The sequence below is a fragment of the Hydra vulgaris genome, chromosome 03, assembly GCF_038396675.1.
Source record: "Hydra vulgaris chromosome 03, alternate assembly HydraT2T_AEP".
In the NCBI taxonomy this organism is placed as follows: domain Eukaryota; kingdom Metazoa; phylum Cnidaria; class Hydrozoa; order Anthoathecata; family Hydridae; genus Hydra; species Hydra vulgaris.
This window is the reverse complement of record NC_088922.1, coordinates 15,447,621-15,464,999: the sequence shown is the minus strand read 5'-3', so window position 1 is coordinate 15,464,999 and position 17,379 is coordinate 15,447,621. Positions and strand designations below refer to the sequence as shown.

The 17,379-nt window shown below is 29.5% G+C and overlaps 1 protein-coding gene across 1 annotated transcript in view; it reads left to right on the top strand.

Moving 5' to 3' along the window:
* LOC100208454 (DNA-directed RNA polymerases I, II, and III subunit RPABC1) overlaps window positions 1-17,379 on the top strand; it is a 77,172-nt gene that overhangs the window by 27,210 nt on the left and 32,583 nt on the right. The window contains exon 5 of the mRNA XM_065792445.1: window positions 11,062-11,143. Coding sequence (XP_065648517.1) covers window positions 11,062-11,143 — 82 coding nt within the window. The remainder of the gene's footprint in view (window positions 1-11,061; window positions 11,144-17,379) is intronic.

Here is a 17,379-nt window from a genome sequence, read left to right as displayed (position 1 = left end):
GGTAAATCAAATGTAAGTACTGTTGAACTCATGTAATTTGAATCTTCAAGGGGGCTCGTAAATGTTCAAATTACAAAAACTTTCGAATTATAGGAGTTCAGTTTTAAATATTAAACACTGAAGAGACCGAAAAATTTGTTCAATTTAAATGATCTTTCAAATAATAGTTTAAATTACAAGAGTTCAACTGTTTTCTAATCACTTTATATATTCAGTCATCTATTTAATAGATTAAAAATTTTAATTTAATAAATTAAAAATTTTAAAAAAAGTAAAATTTATATTTTAAACTGCCTGAAAATTATTTAATAAATATTGCGATGTTGCTTTTATAATCCATACAAATATAAAATTCAAAATTTATTGATTCCTAGTAAAGTTTACAAATGTTTATATATTTTAAATCTTATTTTACGTTTAATGTTTATAATATTTTAAATAGAATTACAAAAATGTTCATCACTAAAGTTTTGCTTACCAAATTGAAAAAAAGTGATTACAATTTATTTTGAATACTTTACAAGGTTTTATGGAAGTTTGAGCTATATATTATTTGTGTGTGTTCTGTTTTTTCTTACATATTATTTTTGTTCTGCTTTTTCTTACAGGAGAAAATATTTTTTCCACTAAGATTAGTAGGTTTCTTCCTTAAACTTTTTCACGTAGCAAAGTGTCTCTTTTCATGTTCACTTTTTTTGAATTATCATTGACAACAATAATGTTATTAACATGTTTAGCAAAACTTTTGAATGAAGACAGTCTTCATATGCCAGTATTGCGGTGGAATTGAAAATCAATCTTTTTTACTTTCTCTATTAACTCACTTGAGCTAAACATAAGGTATAAAATTACATCTACTTAAGAGGTCAAACTTGATGGAGCTGGGTTAGCATTAGCATTTTTTCTACCTCTTTTCTGATGTATGTGTTTATCTTGTTTTCAAACTAAATGAAAAATTGCATTTAATATTTTTGCTCTATTGAAGATTTGCTTTCTTATGAGAAAGCAAATCTTCAGTAGAGCTAGAGTAATCATTGTTAATTAACAAATGTGCTTGTAAAGTAAATCAAGCACAACATCAACTGATTCTAGGTTTAAACAAGTATCTTTGTATTGGTACATCTAACTTTCAACAAAATATCTTTCAAATAGATTAGGATCCTTCAAAACATTAGTAGATTATAAATACAGTTTAGCATAGAAACAGACACAAACTCAGTCTCTTTGGTTTGATCTCTTTGAGTACATTATTTTTGAAAACTAAGTCAAGTTGAGGAGATTGAAGCTGTAGCTTCAGATAGTAAATCATATTATATATTGAGCAAATTAATATTTCCATTACAGCAATATCTCCTTAATTATATCTCCTTAATTTTGCTGCTTATTTTTTTATGTTTATTTTATATTTAACAGCATTTATTTGCTGTTTTATAAAGTTATACTGTCTTTTGTGTATTAAATAGTGTTAAAATTTAGTATAACAGTATGTCTATTAAAATTCCTAAAAATATCAAAATACCAGGAGAAATTTGTTGCGCATGTCACAATAGAGATACTTAAGTTATTAATGTGCTTAAGCCGATGTGCTTAATGTGCTTAGGTAAATAATGTAATTAATGTGTTAATGTGCTTAGGTAATTAGTTAAGTCTGCACATTTAGCACACATTAAAGAGACAATATTCTTTCTTATAGGAAAAAACATTTTACATTCAAACTTTTTATTTCTTTAAAAGTAATTAACAAGACCTAATAAGCTGCAGATGGTCTAAAAAAATTTAAAAAAACTTGATAAATAAAAAAGATTAATAATTCTGTCCCTGTTTTTTTTTTTTTTTTTTTTTTTATAGAAGTTTACAATTTTATAATAAAATATTAATCGTTAACTCAAAACAAATATTATAAAGGCTATTATTTTCGACCACTCACTAAAAATTATTGTAATAAAACGACTGTATAAAGAATAAGCATAGAAATGGTCAGTGTGGAATAGACTTACCATAACTTGTATTATACGAGTCATGGTAAAACCATTATTCCTCATATTATTAAGTTTATTTCCACATGTTTTTTTAAACTTTTTATACTAACTGTAAATAATCAACGAGTTTCAAGCAGGTATACAAAATATTATTTAGACAGATACTATTATCCGAACTGCTAATAGATAGCGGTTCGAGCAAATGGCAACCAAGTTGTTTAAAATTTTTTAATGTTAATTATATTTATTTTTTTATTCATATTTTTCAAAGGTAGACACTATGGTATAGTATTTTTTTCTCTCTATCAGGGGTTATACTTTTCTGGATATTTTTTTCAAATTTCAGTTTTTCCGGATATCCAAAACATTTTGTATTCATACAAGTTTAGGTATAGGTTTTTGTAATATATTTGTTTTTTAAGCTTTTTCACTCATCACTCATAAAAAAATTAAAGTTTGAAAAAAAAATTCGAAACAATTCCGCTAAAATCAAAATTAGGATAGTGCAGCTGGCTATCATAAAAACATTTCACTACTGGACACCAGCGTGTAACTTTGCATAGTGATAGTGGACGGTATGAGCAACAAAAAAATAGCGAGACACAAACTTGTTATGCATCTGGAATCGTTTTACAGATGAATTATTCAAAATGGCCAATGGCGGCCATTTTGAATGTATTTAAATGGTCATAACTGTAGAACTAGTAGTGATATCCACTTCAAATAAACATCGATTTGTTCTAAGAGAAAAGTTACATAAAACTGACTGAAATCAATGTTTTGAAATTTCAAGATGGCTGCCATCGGCCATCTTGAAAGTTTTTAAATGGTCATAACTTTAGAACTAGTAGTGACATCCACTTAAAATAAACGCCGTCTTGTTCGATGATGTAACAAGAAACTCATATTTACATATTTACATACATTTACGTATTTACATAATTACAATACACTTTTGGATTACAATTCGTCATGGAAGGAGATCTGGAGAACATGGTCGAATTCCGGGTCTTCTTCAACTTCTAGTTCTTCATATGAATCACCATTTGTTTCTTTGTAACAATAGCCGTTACATGCACACAGCTTAGTGCATGGTAAACCATGTCGTTTACATGAACAGTTTTTACACTCAGTTTTGCACGAACAACGAATCAGTTCCTGGCAATGTCGAGAAATCTCCGGCAGAGTGCACCAAAGTGGTGTATAGCACTCATCAGCAGTATCTTTCCATCCCCATTCAGTGGGTAAATATCCTGGAGTAACAGCAGACAAGCATTGTTTCCATAAGTGTGCCTGCAGTGCTGCTCTCTTTGTGTGCTGCAGAAGAGCGTCTGCAGTCGGCGGAATGTTTTCAATTGCTCTATTCTTTATGGTGTAGAGTATACGGCGGCATTCGTTTACGCCAGCAGCGGTTGATGATCGATCGTACATCAATACTACAAATCGCTCAATGGCCTTCATTGCCGTATCAGTTAAGACATCATTTTTTAAGTCTGACGTGGAAAGATTGTGAAATGCAGCATCAACTACTCGGTAGTTCATCCACGCTTTCCATGCCGTTCGTTTTCCAATCCCACAGAATGTTGATACTGTGTCACATCCGGTGAAGGCATGGAAGAATGGTAAATTTGACGATACACCATCTGGAATGTGTTGATGTAGATGGTGAACTCCTATCATTCGTCTTCCTTTTCCAACTCCAAAATCAATCCACAACTCTTTCACTCCAATCATCTGGCTAAACACAGAGAGAGCTATAACGACCACATCGGAGTCCACAGTGCGTATAGTTATAGTTAAGTTGCCATTTTTCAGTGCATGATTAGCATGGAGCAAAAGACGGCCATCTGCCTCTTCAGCACTACAAGGAGATATGGACGATACATCTAAATCTTGTTGACTGGCACATGCAGTTTCTTCAATGGTACAAACAATAACTTTTCCAACTACGGATTGCGTTAAAACGAATCTGGAAATAAGGCCGAACAGTTGCGTCTTATTGAAGTCCACAGATAGGAATTTGTCAAACTTTTTTGGAATAAGTGTACCCATTGTGACGTTTATGCGTTGCCCTGATCCACGATCTTCCCGTGTTTCGGACTTCAAGCTTTTTGGGACATACCGATCAAAAACAATGTCAAGGCGCTGCACGGATCTCAGAAGTCTGTCCACGAATGGTCCAATCACATCTTCGCAGTAGTCAGAGAATGTCTTTGACGATCTCGGGTGAAGCATGTGTACGAGTGCTGCACCATCAACAATCAGAGCAGAAACCTTATAGTCAAGGTTGAAGTCTTGTTGTTTCTCGCTACCATACTGTTCCAAACAAATGAGGACATCTGATTTGCTGGTGGCCTTACGCTTCCTTCCGAATTCAGAAATTGACGGCGGATAACGGTTGTTTTCGTGTGAAAAGAAATCCTCTATATCACTAACACGATTTTGACTTGCTACATACATTTTACAAAAGTAGTTGGAGTCATGTTTAAGATCAGCGATTTTAGTTTTATGTTTGGAACCTGGAATTTTCAAACTGTGGAACAATTCAAATTTGTTTCTTTTCAAAGGCTCATGAATTGACTTTTGTCTGGACACAAGACGGTCAGCTACGTACTCGTTGTATTGCTGTTGCCCTGTGATCTTGGCTTCTTGAACAGTTTTTTCGGCTGAATTGGACATTATAATCTTATGGTTGTCTGCTGTCTGCAGTAACTGCTCCGCAAAAGGATTCCCATCATCGCGCATAGATTTCACCACTTCAGACACGTGATGAAGATAACGAGTCTGAAAACTATTTCTGTCTTCATGATGGCGACGGTGTTGATAACCCAAAGAAGTGGAACTGCGAACTTCATTCTCAAACTCATTAATCATTCGAGAAATTTCTGGGCCAGCCACCGTCCACTTAAGAAGAGCAGTTTCGTTATGAAGTACATTGATTGCTCCTCCGTCACTCTTGATCAATTTGTTGTTCTGTTCATGAAGCTGGTCATCAGACATGGCAGAGAAGTCCGCGTTAGTTTTCCTACTTGTGAAGTGGCCCTTTTTGAATTCCTCAAACACATAAGGGTGTCGGACAGGTAGCTCTTCCAAGGTTTTGATGAAAACCGGCAACCAGCGAGAGTAATTAGTTAGATCAAGTGCGAAGAACCACGGAGCAATCTGCTTTAGCATTCGCACGTACTCCTCGAAGTTTGATTCGCGAATACTGCGCACAAAACTCAGTAGCAGGCTCTCCAACTCCATAACGGTTTGCCAATAAAGAAACTGATTAGATTCGTTGCTTTTCCTGGAAATCCACTCTTCCAATGACTCAACAAAGTCCTTACAATCTAGCTTATACGCCTCATCACGAAGAATGAAAAGAGATGCCAGGCTCACTTCGTGCGCATATCTTGTTCTCTTTATGTGCGACAATTTAAGCAGCGACTCACTCCTTCCAATGCTAGCAACCTCTGCTTTTATGAACATTTCAGTCCAACCACTGCCCTTCAACCACTTTCCAATCATGTTTTGAATGGCCATTTCAATATGGAGTCCACCCATCATAATGACTATTTTATCCTCTCCATAAACATCCGGAAACTTCCATTGTATATACTTTGCAACTGCGTACACGGGCTGATCACCAGTTATAACAGCACCTTGTTTGTTATTGACAGCACTCGTTATTTTTATTATTACATCCATCAAATGGCGTACTGTTGCTGGAGACTGAATGTGATCTGTTAGCAATGGCAATAGTATGTTATGACATGGAAAGGTTGCTGGATGCATATTTCTTTCCGCATGGAAAGCAGCGAATGAAGTTTTATTTGTTGATGTGTTATACACAGACTCCTGCACAGAATTTAGCCAAGGTGTCAACTGCTCAATGGTTATTGGATCACTAGCAATAGGTGATGCATTCACAGTGGTCATTAGTGGTTCGGAAACAACATTATTCGTTGCAGGGAGAGTGGTGTATGTATCCGGCAATTTGCTATTAATTTTCCTAGACCAAAGGAGTCCATCTGAAGTGGATTTTGAATTTGAATGGGGAGTATCCGGATGCTGAATAATTGTGACGCTAGAGCCGTGGAATGAATCGTTAGATGTAGTTGAAGATGGATTGTGATCAATATTGTCTATCGCAGCTGTTGTAAAAACACCTTCAGACAGGCAACTTGGTATCACATGACCTATTTGCTCATAAAATTTGCACTTTTCATTAGTCAAACTTGATTCAATTTCTTGAACTCGGTCATATGAAATACTTAAACCTAGAGAATTCAATTTGTCGACAACTGATCTTTTCCGAGTGCAGTTATGGATCATCAAACCAAGGTACACGGCCAATGGAGTTTCTTGGTTTGCTTGATGACGTATTTGTTGAGGTCTGTTGGCTCTGCTACGCTTTACACTATTAAATCGAATTAACTGTGCAATGGAATAAGCAGCTTCCTGCTCGGGTGCGGAAGCAGGTGAGCCATTGTCGATATTGTAGCCTCCTAAAAGAGTATTAACAAAATTTACAAGGGAAGGTGGCACACAATCACGAGATCCAAAGTCGCCTATAAGCGAGCCGCTGAATTTGGGAAACTCTCTAAACATATCTCTACGGAGAATACCAGCTGCCTGAGCAATGCAAATACCGTCCGACATATCGTTGAAGTTGCAAGCATCACGTATGGCATTACCCACATCTGGCTCAAAGCTTAAGATGACTTCTTTACCACACTTGTCTTCCCTCAAACCAGGAACTAAGGAAATTAAATCGTCCTTCAGTCTAGTTCGGTTGATAGACTCAGACTGAACTCCGAGACTCGACATACGATCTGCACAAAGTTTATTGATGTCAGACAGCTTAAAAACAGGGGATGATGTACCATATATAAACATCTCTTCCATGTAACTAACCAATTCCGCAATGACAGAGCCATAAGTCAATCGATAGAGATTGTGTTCATCATTGCTAAAGGAGCGCTCATGACTGCGGGCTCTGTTGAGAAATCCCCTGTAACAGTCTTTATGATATTTGACTTCGAGTGCTATGAAATCTTGGTTTGCTATTTTGTTAAGCAGATTTGTGTCCTGCATTTCAATGGCTAGAGCATACACTTTTGGGCCAATTTCTTTTGTGCTTGCCTGTACTAAGGGGTTGCCTGTCACAGATTCACCATCACAAAACAAACAACAACTTTTTATGTCAACTGCTTTACATGAGGATCGCATGCACCTAGCAGAGCTCTGGGCGTTTTCAGAATCATCTTGCACATTTTGGTTTCTCTCAATGATTCTCTGCAGTTTCTGAGAGTCGTACTTGTTTCGGCAAAGCTTGTGGTACTTTGCCTTATTAACAATTAATGCGTGCAATAACTCCTTTCCATCACTTATTTTATCCAAGCGAATAGTTGGTGGCAAAGCTTCATGATTATCGAACTCGATCAAGTTTTCACTTAGAGTTTTATAACCTGCCTCTTTGGGAATTATAAGAGGTTCCGGTGAAACACGCTGACACAAAATGCACAATTCCCAATTGATATCACGCACAGGAACAAGTACCTCAGGAAATTGTGTTACATCAACAAGCTCTATTTTTCTTCTTTTACTGGTAGACATGATTGTTATTAAAACTGAAAGAAATGAAAAGCGCATCACGAAATAAGCATACAGAGTAATACAACATACAGAGCATACAAGTAAATACCTTAAAAAAATAATTTACATATATACAAATAATCTTGGTAATATTAATAATTATATTATTAATAGTAATAATAATAATAATAGTAATACAGTAATTACAATAAATAAAATAAATCAATATTACGTTTTATACAATAATCATTTATACATACATAGCTACAGTTACAAACAGTAAAAAATTGACAAAACGTAACAATTAACGATGACATAAAAACGACTACTACTAAAAAAATTATATAGATTTAGTAAATATGTTAATCATAATTGTTAAAATATGAAAACCATAATATATTGTACAATAACACAATAACACAATAAACAAAAAAAACAAAAACAGAAAAACACTGTGAAAAACAAAAACCAAAAAAAGGGATAAACATTACAAACAAAGCTACCGCTAAAAAAGTACAAAGCATAATAATGTAATCAAGCAAACTAGTAACAATAAATAATTCATAAAACATAGAAAGAAAAAAAGAAACACTTTATAAAACTAACATGATGGAGTAAATAACTAGCAAATGATTTTAATGATTAGCAACAAATAATAAGTAAAGCTATATGCACTACATATACTAAAAACTAAAGAAAAGAAAATATCATTACATAACGGAAAACATCATTGCATAGCTAAATAAAACTACCTTAAAATAAATCATAATATGAAATGAATAACTAACGAAATATGAAAAAAGTAAAAACAATATAAAATCTTGTTATGCCGAGTTTTCCCAAATTTTCGAATGTTTTCTTTCCTTTTTCATTCATTTTTAAACTTTTTTTTGTTTATTATTATTTTCGTTACTTTTGTAGTTTATTTTATATCCTTTCAAATAGTTCGTTTTTTTTCTTCTTTTTAGATATTTCGTTTTTTCTTTATAATTGATTATATTTTTGAAAAACTAAAGCAAAATATCTCCTGATTTATTGATTTTTCTTTTTCTTTTTTCACTCTTTAAAAAATTATTTATAGTTGTTAATAAAAAGTGTCCACCGTTTGCGATGTCATTGCAAAGTTCAATCATTAACAACGTGCCATGTTTTTATTTATTCGTCCGTTATTCGTCCGAATTTGGTTATTACTACGACCGTGACGTAATATAATGGCGTCAACAAGACACAAATCTTTCTTATCTTTAAAGACCAATTTAACCAATTTTATTCGCTTAACGGTTTGTGTCTCGATTGTTTTACATACAGGAATATATAAACTTAAGTTGTGCAAAAGGATTTGTTGGTGTCCGGCAGTGAAATATTGTTACGTAAAAAAGCATCAACCGACTGCACTAGGAGGAATATAAGAGAAAATATTTTCCGGATTTTTTCCAGATATTTTACCCAAACAAATTTCCGGATTTTTTACATATGACCTGGGTGATCTGTGCTATATATTTTTTAAATATGACCTGTGCTAAAAAATATTTAAGTAAGAAATAAGTATAGAAATTGTTGGTATGGAATAAACTTACCAAGATTCCAGACTGCTATAAATTTAAAAATTAAATATAAATACCATGTATAATGAACAGTATCAGATTTCCTGATTTTAAAATCAGGTGGTAACTCACAACTACTTCAGCCTGCTCTCTTATCTTTATGTCTATCATTATAATCTTTTTTTTTATTTTATATTTTTTGCAAAAGTTCAGAGAATCTACACCAATCAAAGTATTCCAATTAAAGAAACCAATCCTTTCAATTGTTGTACAGTTTAGTTAAAACAACTTAAATTAACATCTTGACTAAAAACTTAAAATCAACTCTTGAATTTTTCAAACAATGAGTTTTCTAATAATGCATTCTTCTCGTTTGTTATGTTTCAAAAAATGCACCATTCATAATTGGGATACATGATGCCGCATGCTAATTTTAGAAGATATTTGTTCAAATCGTATATAGATATCTATATCGTGTAAAGATATCTTATAAGCTATAATAAGATAATATATATATAAAGATAAGCTACTATTGCTTCTGAATTCTTTTTAGCTATAGTTGACATTTTCATTTTTTAAATTTATTTTTCTAAAAGCTGTTGGTGTATTGCAATCTATATCTTTAAGATTAACAATAGTTTCAGTTACAATGGCCTCACCTTCTTAAAAACAATTATATTATATATATATATATATATATATATATATATATATATATATATATATATATACATATATATATATATATATATATATATATATATATATATATATATATATATATATATATATATATATATATATATATATATATATATATATATATATAAGCATTAAAACATCATATACGGTATCATACTATTTATTTCTTTTTTTGCATAATATTTCGGCTCATATAGTGAGAGCCATTATCAAACTGATAAAACCGGTTTTATCAGTTTGATAATGGCTCTCACTATATGAGCCGAAATATTACGCAAAAAAAGAAATAAATAGTATCATACCGTATATGATGTTTTAATGTTGTTGATTTTGTGTTGTATAGATAAGACGCACATGGTCATATAATAAATATGTACCTGATGTTGTCCACTATGGTTTCTTTTAACTTTTTTAAATGTTCCAAAAAATTAGTGATTTACCCAATAGTAATTGGGTAAATCAACAATTATTGACAGTGTACCGTTAATTTCAACAAATTGATGATATAGTGTAAATTAAAATTCATAGAAAAAATTGGTAACAGGTCGAGCTCCTAATATAAATTCTGGACCTTCAAAATAGCATTTATTCTTAAATGATAAAACTATCATTGTCACTTTTTTAGGGTAGTTCTTTCTTATGGGCTCTTTGAGTGTTTATAAATTAATGTTTTGTTGAGTGATAATTTAAATTGTAAAGAGTAACAAAACATTTTAATGGCATCTTCTAATCAATTTGATTTATGTTATATAATATACAAGCAACTATTTCAAATTTTATGTCCTAAAGTTTTTTATAAACCAATTGAACTTGAATAATTTGTTAAAAATGTGTTGATGTAAACTTTCCTCTAAAGTTAAAAGATAAAGAGTAAACAGAGTATTACAAGCCTTTGGTCAGACATCTTTGGTCAGACATCCTTATTGAGTGATGTATAGAATCTTATAGAAAGCCATGCTTGAATGAATTAAAAGATTTAATGACATGAATTTTTATTAACATGTTTCAAATTACATCAAATAATTTGTTGTTTTAAAGTTACAATCATTCAAAAATCTGTCAGAATGTTTTATATTATTTAAACTTTTTTGACAAAAATAAAATTCTAAATTAATTTTATTGCATAATATATATTATGCTATATATAGCAGTAAACATTTCAAATAATTTTCTGAAATTTTTTGCAGTGCTCTGCAAAATTACAAAAACAGAAATTTCAAAAATGTGTTGTATATATATTTTGTTTATTTGGATAGATATTGTACTCGTATGCAAGAGGAAGGTATTAACAGAGCTATCATAGTGGTACAGACTGGTATGACACCATCTGCAAAGCAGGTTTCATATAATTAGCTTTTAGTGTTTTTATATAACAAATATAATAAATAATATAAAATAGTCTAATTTGTTAAACAACACTAAAATATGTAATAACAGCTAACAGCTTTGTTGCAAATGCAACAATGGAAGCTTTAATAATTCTTTTTTTATATAATTTGTGTAACTTAAAAGACAATTTCAATTTTTAACATTCCAGAATATTTCTGCACAATTCCATTTCACAAAATAAATGCATTTACTTACATAAAATTAAGTAAAAATATTGGTTCCTGTTTAGGTTTGGTTTACTGCTGCAGTTAATTCTATTGTGATTTTAGATCTAAATTTTAGAGACTAAACAATTTTCAAGGAGTCAGAATTTCATGTATATAAATCAGTAATTAGATATGAAGGTCTAATTTTATTTATTTTATCTGATTTTGACTGAGGTTCAGACTTTCTATGGCTTAATAATAAATTTCTATAGCTCTCTAATACTATGCAAATTTGTTATTTATTCGATTTTATACATATATATATCCTTATGACAAGGAAGTTTTTTTTATTAAATAGTGTTTTTTTAAAACAAGCGTGGAGTGCTGCTACTTCGACTATCTTATAGCCTGCTGCTACAAGGATGTGCCATTACATCAACTGAGGATTTGGTCTGAGCAAATAATCAATTATTTTAAGAAAAAACTTTATTCAAGTTTTTCTGATCTGGTTTATTAGCGTTCTCTTTAAAACTACAGGAAGAAACAGAAGAAACTTTTCGAAACTTTTACGGAAGAAACCTTTCGACTATTATGCAAAATTTTATTTATATTTATATATATATATATATATTATATATGTATATATATATATATATATATATATATATATATATATATATATATATATATATATATATATATATCTTAAAATCTTTAAAAACGAACATTTAACTTTAGTGATTTTTTTTCCTAATAATTATGCGATTGATAGTTCTTTACTTATTATAAAAAAAACATATTTATTATAAAAAGACAATAACTACTAAAATTTAAAACTCATTTTCAACAACTTTAAAAGAAACAATGCTAATACTTTCTTCAAGAGGGTTACTTTTACGCAACTTAAAAAGTAATTTGTTTTAGCATGGTTTTTACATGCGTTTACAAAAGCATGGGAAATTTTAGTTAAAATGATAGCAATTGCAATTACTTTTAAAAAAACCATGCTAAAACATTATTTTCTTTTTTTTTTTAAATTTTCTTATCATTAAATTAAAGTTGCCCTTTTTAAAGTTTTGAAAAAATTTTTAAGATTTGCAGAAATATATACAATTTATAAACAGAAAGATATTTATAAGATACAATTTAATTGAATATATAAAACTATTATGTTTATTATAGTTTTCATTTTTTACTGTGCGTTTAAAAGCAACCAATTATATGATATTTTATTATTAAATACTTAATATTATATATATAGTAATATCATATTAAGTATTTAGTAATAACTTATTACTATATTATTTTTAAATGTTTTAAAAAAGAAATGTCTTTTATTTTATTTTTAGTTAAATTTCTTCAAGTTTTTTATTAGTAAATAAATTTAACCTACTAAATTGAGAAAAATTCACTATTTTGTATTAATGGATAACAATTTACAGTCATATTGTATATTAGTTATCATTAATTTGCGCGCACTTTACAAACGCGTGAAAAATTGTTTTGAGTTAATAAAAAATTTATAAAATTCAATGATCATCTTTGATATATCTAATTATTTTATATCTTATTAACTAGAATAAAACTTATTTGAAAATAAAACTCCCTTATAATTTAATAAAAAAAATTTTAAATAAAAAAAAAATTGAAAGAATTGACAATAAAACTGGCTTATTCATGGCCGACAGCACGGGTTCAAAGTGGAGGTGCACAACTATCTATTTCTAAAAAAAAGTCCTTTAGAAGTTCTATTAAAAAAAAAAACACCAAAGAAAAGTGCCTATAGAAAAAAAGTTGGGAAGGAGGCGCGTGTCATTCTCCCTCCCCCGCATTGTCGGCTCTGTTTTTGACATATCTTTTAAATTAGACGTTTGTCAATAAATAAAGAAACGACCGTCAACGTTTATTTAAAAAAACAATTTGTTACGCCCTGATATATATACATATATATTATCCTCAAAAGTCATTTCTTGTTATGTTTATAAATATATAAGTTGATTTCAATAAAAAAAAAGCAACGTATAACTATTTTTAAAAATATATTTTGATATGATATATTAACGATATTTCGCTGACCTATTGTGTTCATAAAAGCCAATAAAATAATATAATAGTATTTTTTTCAAAAATGTTTTTCAAAATTGGTCCCCAAGTTTTTGTTTTAACATTATCCCCGTCATCTCGATTTAAAACTCTAATGTTTTGTTTTCTAAATTCTCTTTGCCAATAATAGGTATCAAAAGTAGTTTAACAAACTGTTTATCTAATTGTTTAGATGTATTATTTTTTGAAACGCGCTTTAAATAGTTTTTGGTTATATTATTAAGTTTACTTTTGTTATAGCCGTTTTCAAAAATTTTGATATTGAATGCTGGTTATCGCATCCCTACGGTGTACTTGAAACTTATAAAATCTGCTCATTTTATTTCTAATACAAGTATCTAAAAAAATTTAGTTGTTTTCTTTTGTTTTCAAGTTCAACAGTATATTTTATTGAGAAGTTTTGTTCAATTAAAGTTTTTAAGAAACAATTCTTGTTTTTCTTTTGAATCAAAGTTAAAGGCTATATTAAGGGCTCTTTTTTCTATATTTTCCATAAATGCTTCAGCTATGACTACCATCAACGATAAACCGATTGGACCTAAATTAGGTGAAATTCCTATTTTATGTTCGTATAAAAAATAACACTTGCCTAATGAAAGTTCAATTAACTGGTGTATATCTACAAGAATTGATTTATTCCTAGTTTTTAAATCGGTACAGATGGATATAAATTAACTACATCAAGTGAAACTTGAATTTCATTATTACCAATCTTCCATTCTTTAGCATCGTTGACAAAACTACTTGAATTAAATAGTTGAGTTGTATTTTTATTTAATGTTGGTTGAATAATTTTAACAAGATGCTGTGATGTTCCAATAGATGGTGTGTTAATAGTGGAAACAGCAGAACGCATTGTGTTGTTTTTTTCTGGTTTGTAACCTTTAACCGTTCCATAGATTCTAGATGGAATGCAATCTGATCGATATATTTCAAAGTAAGGAGCATTGTCTAATATACCCTGTTTTCTTAATTTACATAACAGTTTTTGAAATTAGTAGTGAATGTGGGTGTTGGGTCGTAATCAATAACTTTATTATTTTTTATTTGTTCTTCTAATTTATCTTTTGCTTCATTTGCATATAATAAAACAAAGCCTGTTGTCATATGAATATATCTTATGTGAATATATGTGAATACTTTTTTAGTTTGTAAAGAAAAGCATTGTTGTTTTGTTAAATTATCTTTTAATTTTAACTTTAAAGATTTGGATTTTTGAACAGTTTTGTCAAAAAAATCTCTGCCTGTGTTTGTTTATTTTGTCATTCAAGTTTTAAGGCGCAAGTTTCAATATTAGTGATGGTGTCCATATTAGGGATATTCTTTTATGGTGGGAAAAATTTTGGACCAAGAAAAAGTAGTTCAGTAGTTGCTTTATCCAGATGTTTGTTAAATTAAGTAGACCTGAATTTAAAATTCGATTTGGAAGATTTTTCTTTCAAAATTCATTTTATAATTGATGTCATTTTGCAATTTATAGTATTTTTCATATATTTCAGTTTGTTTTTTTTTTAGGTAGTGGTAATTCTTAGATTTGTTTATAATATTGTTAATAATATGTTAATATGTTAACTTATAATCATTAGGTCTTATTTGTGAATGAAAAAAGAAATTTAATTCAAGTTGATTTTTTGCAATCGCATTTCGTATCTTCAAATTTTCTAATTTTCTTGTTTCATTGCAAATCCCTTTGCTGTAAAGAGCAGTGATAAATCTTTAAAAGTCATTTCTTGTTATATGAATGTGTATAAATAAATAAGTTGATTTTAATTAAAATAAATGTTACAAAATAACATAAAAGCAACCGTTTAAAACGAAGACTTTTATTACCTTTATTTATTATCTGATATTATTATTATGTTATTTTTATTATTTACATTATTTTTATTACCTGATATTTTTTAGACTTATTACCTGATGATGCTGACCACAATAGGTCAGCGAAATATCTTTAGTACATTATTATATCGAAGTATATTTAAAATAATAGTTATACGCTGTTTTTTTTATTGAAATCAACTTATATATATATTTTATATATATATATATATATATATATATATATATATATATATATATATATATATATATATATATATATATATATATATATATATATATATTTTATTTATATATATATATATTTTATATATATATATATATATTATTTACAATATATATATATATTTTATATATATATATATTTTATTTATATATATATATATATATATTAATATTTTATTTATATATACATATATATATATATATATTTTATTTATATATATATATATTAGGGTGGGTCAAATTTTTTTTTTTTTTATGAAACATGAAAATAAAGTTGCATTTTGTTGTCTCTATTAATGATATGTAAAAGAAATGTAATAAAAATTTGATTTAGTTTTGCCAACTTTAACTTGAATTTTACTATATTAAGTCAAAATGATGCTATTTTACAACAGTTGTATAATTGCAGGATAAAAGCATTAAGATTTAGGTTTTTTGATGATTCATGTTAATAATATTTTATTAATAGTATACAGAACTTTGCAAAAGTTTAGAGCACCCTACGAAATATAAGACAAAAAGCTGTTAGTGTTGTTTGTTGACTTCCGATAACATGATCCTGTACTTCATTATAAGATATATACTTGTATATATTACATTTAAATTACATTGTTTGTTTTTTTGTTTTAGTTTAATTAGTTAAAATTGAAAATAAAAATGGCTACTGTTAAAACAAGAAGTGAAACTGAACATGGTATACTTGGACAACCTAGACCATTCCAAACAAATCAACTGCCAACTTCTGCTGATGTTTTCAAAGCATATGACTATTTATTAAAAAATAACAATTGCGCAAGTGTTACTGAAAGAGCAACAGTCATAGCTAATGAAATTAAAGCACTGTACAACAAAGCAAGTATTCCTACCATTGCAGTCAGCAGCTTAGTTATTCGCATAAAGAGACAATTTAACAAAGAACATGAGCTTGGTAAATACTCTGATCGCAAGAAGTCCTCTGCAACATTTAAATCAAGTTTACAGATGTTAGACCAACTATTCGATATTTATCTGTGTAATTGTTTTAATAAAGGTGTTCGAGAAAGGTCAGCTTATTCATGTCCACTGCCAAAAAAAATTCCAACACTTGAATGGAAGTTCTGGATAGATCAAAAAAGGTACGGAAGATGGTAAAAGGAAAAGTAGACAAAGAAGAAACAATTAAGCTGCAGAAGAGAGAAAAAAGATGAAGTAAAACATGCAATTTACCGATTACAGATAAGAAAATAAAGTTTGATAAAGAAATTGATCCAAATGAAACATATTGCAGTGATAATGAACAGTCAAAGCGAGATGAAGAATTTTTGCCAAATGAGATGTCAGATGGTAAAGTGATGTCAAGTTATGAAGTGATGTCAAGTGATGAAGAGATGAAGGTTTACAACACTAAACAAAATCCTGAGTTGTGTAAGGCATAGGATAGGTGTAAAATCAGTAACAGGGATGGTTGCCTAATAGCAAATGCTGTACTAAAAGATTTAGATCTTATAACACCAGAGAATGCTATTGATCCAGCAAAACTTCGTCGTCAGAGAAATATGTGCAGGAAAAAAGAAGTTAAGAAGCATGCTGCTGAAGTCCAAAAAATACTTTGCATTGGATTTGATGGAAAGCAGGATATCACTTCCGTTAAAACAAGTCGTGTCCAACGAAATTTCAAAGAAGAACATTATGTGATAGTGTCATTTCTGCAAAACAAATATGTCAATCATGTCACGCCACAAAGTAGTAAAGCTGTTGATATTGCAAGAGATATTATTGAGCATCAACAACATCAAATCATCACACAGTGTGCCCAGAATGTGGTTTTTTGGAAAAAATTCATAAATCCGTTATTTGTTAATGAAATCTTGTGAAAACTTTAGTATATTACTT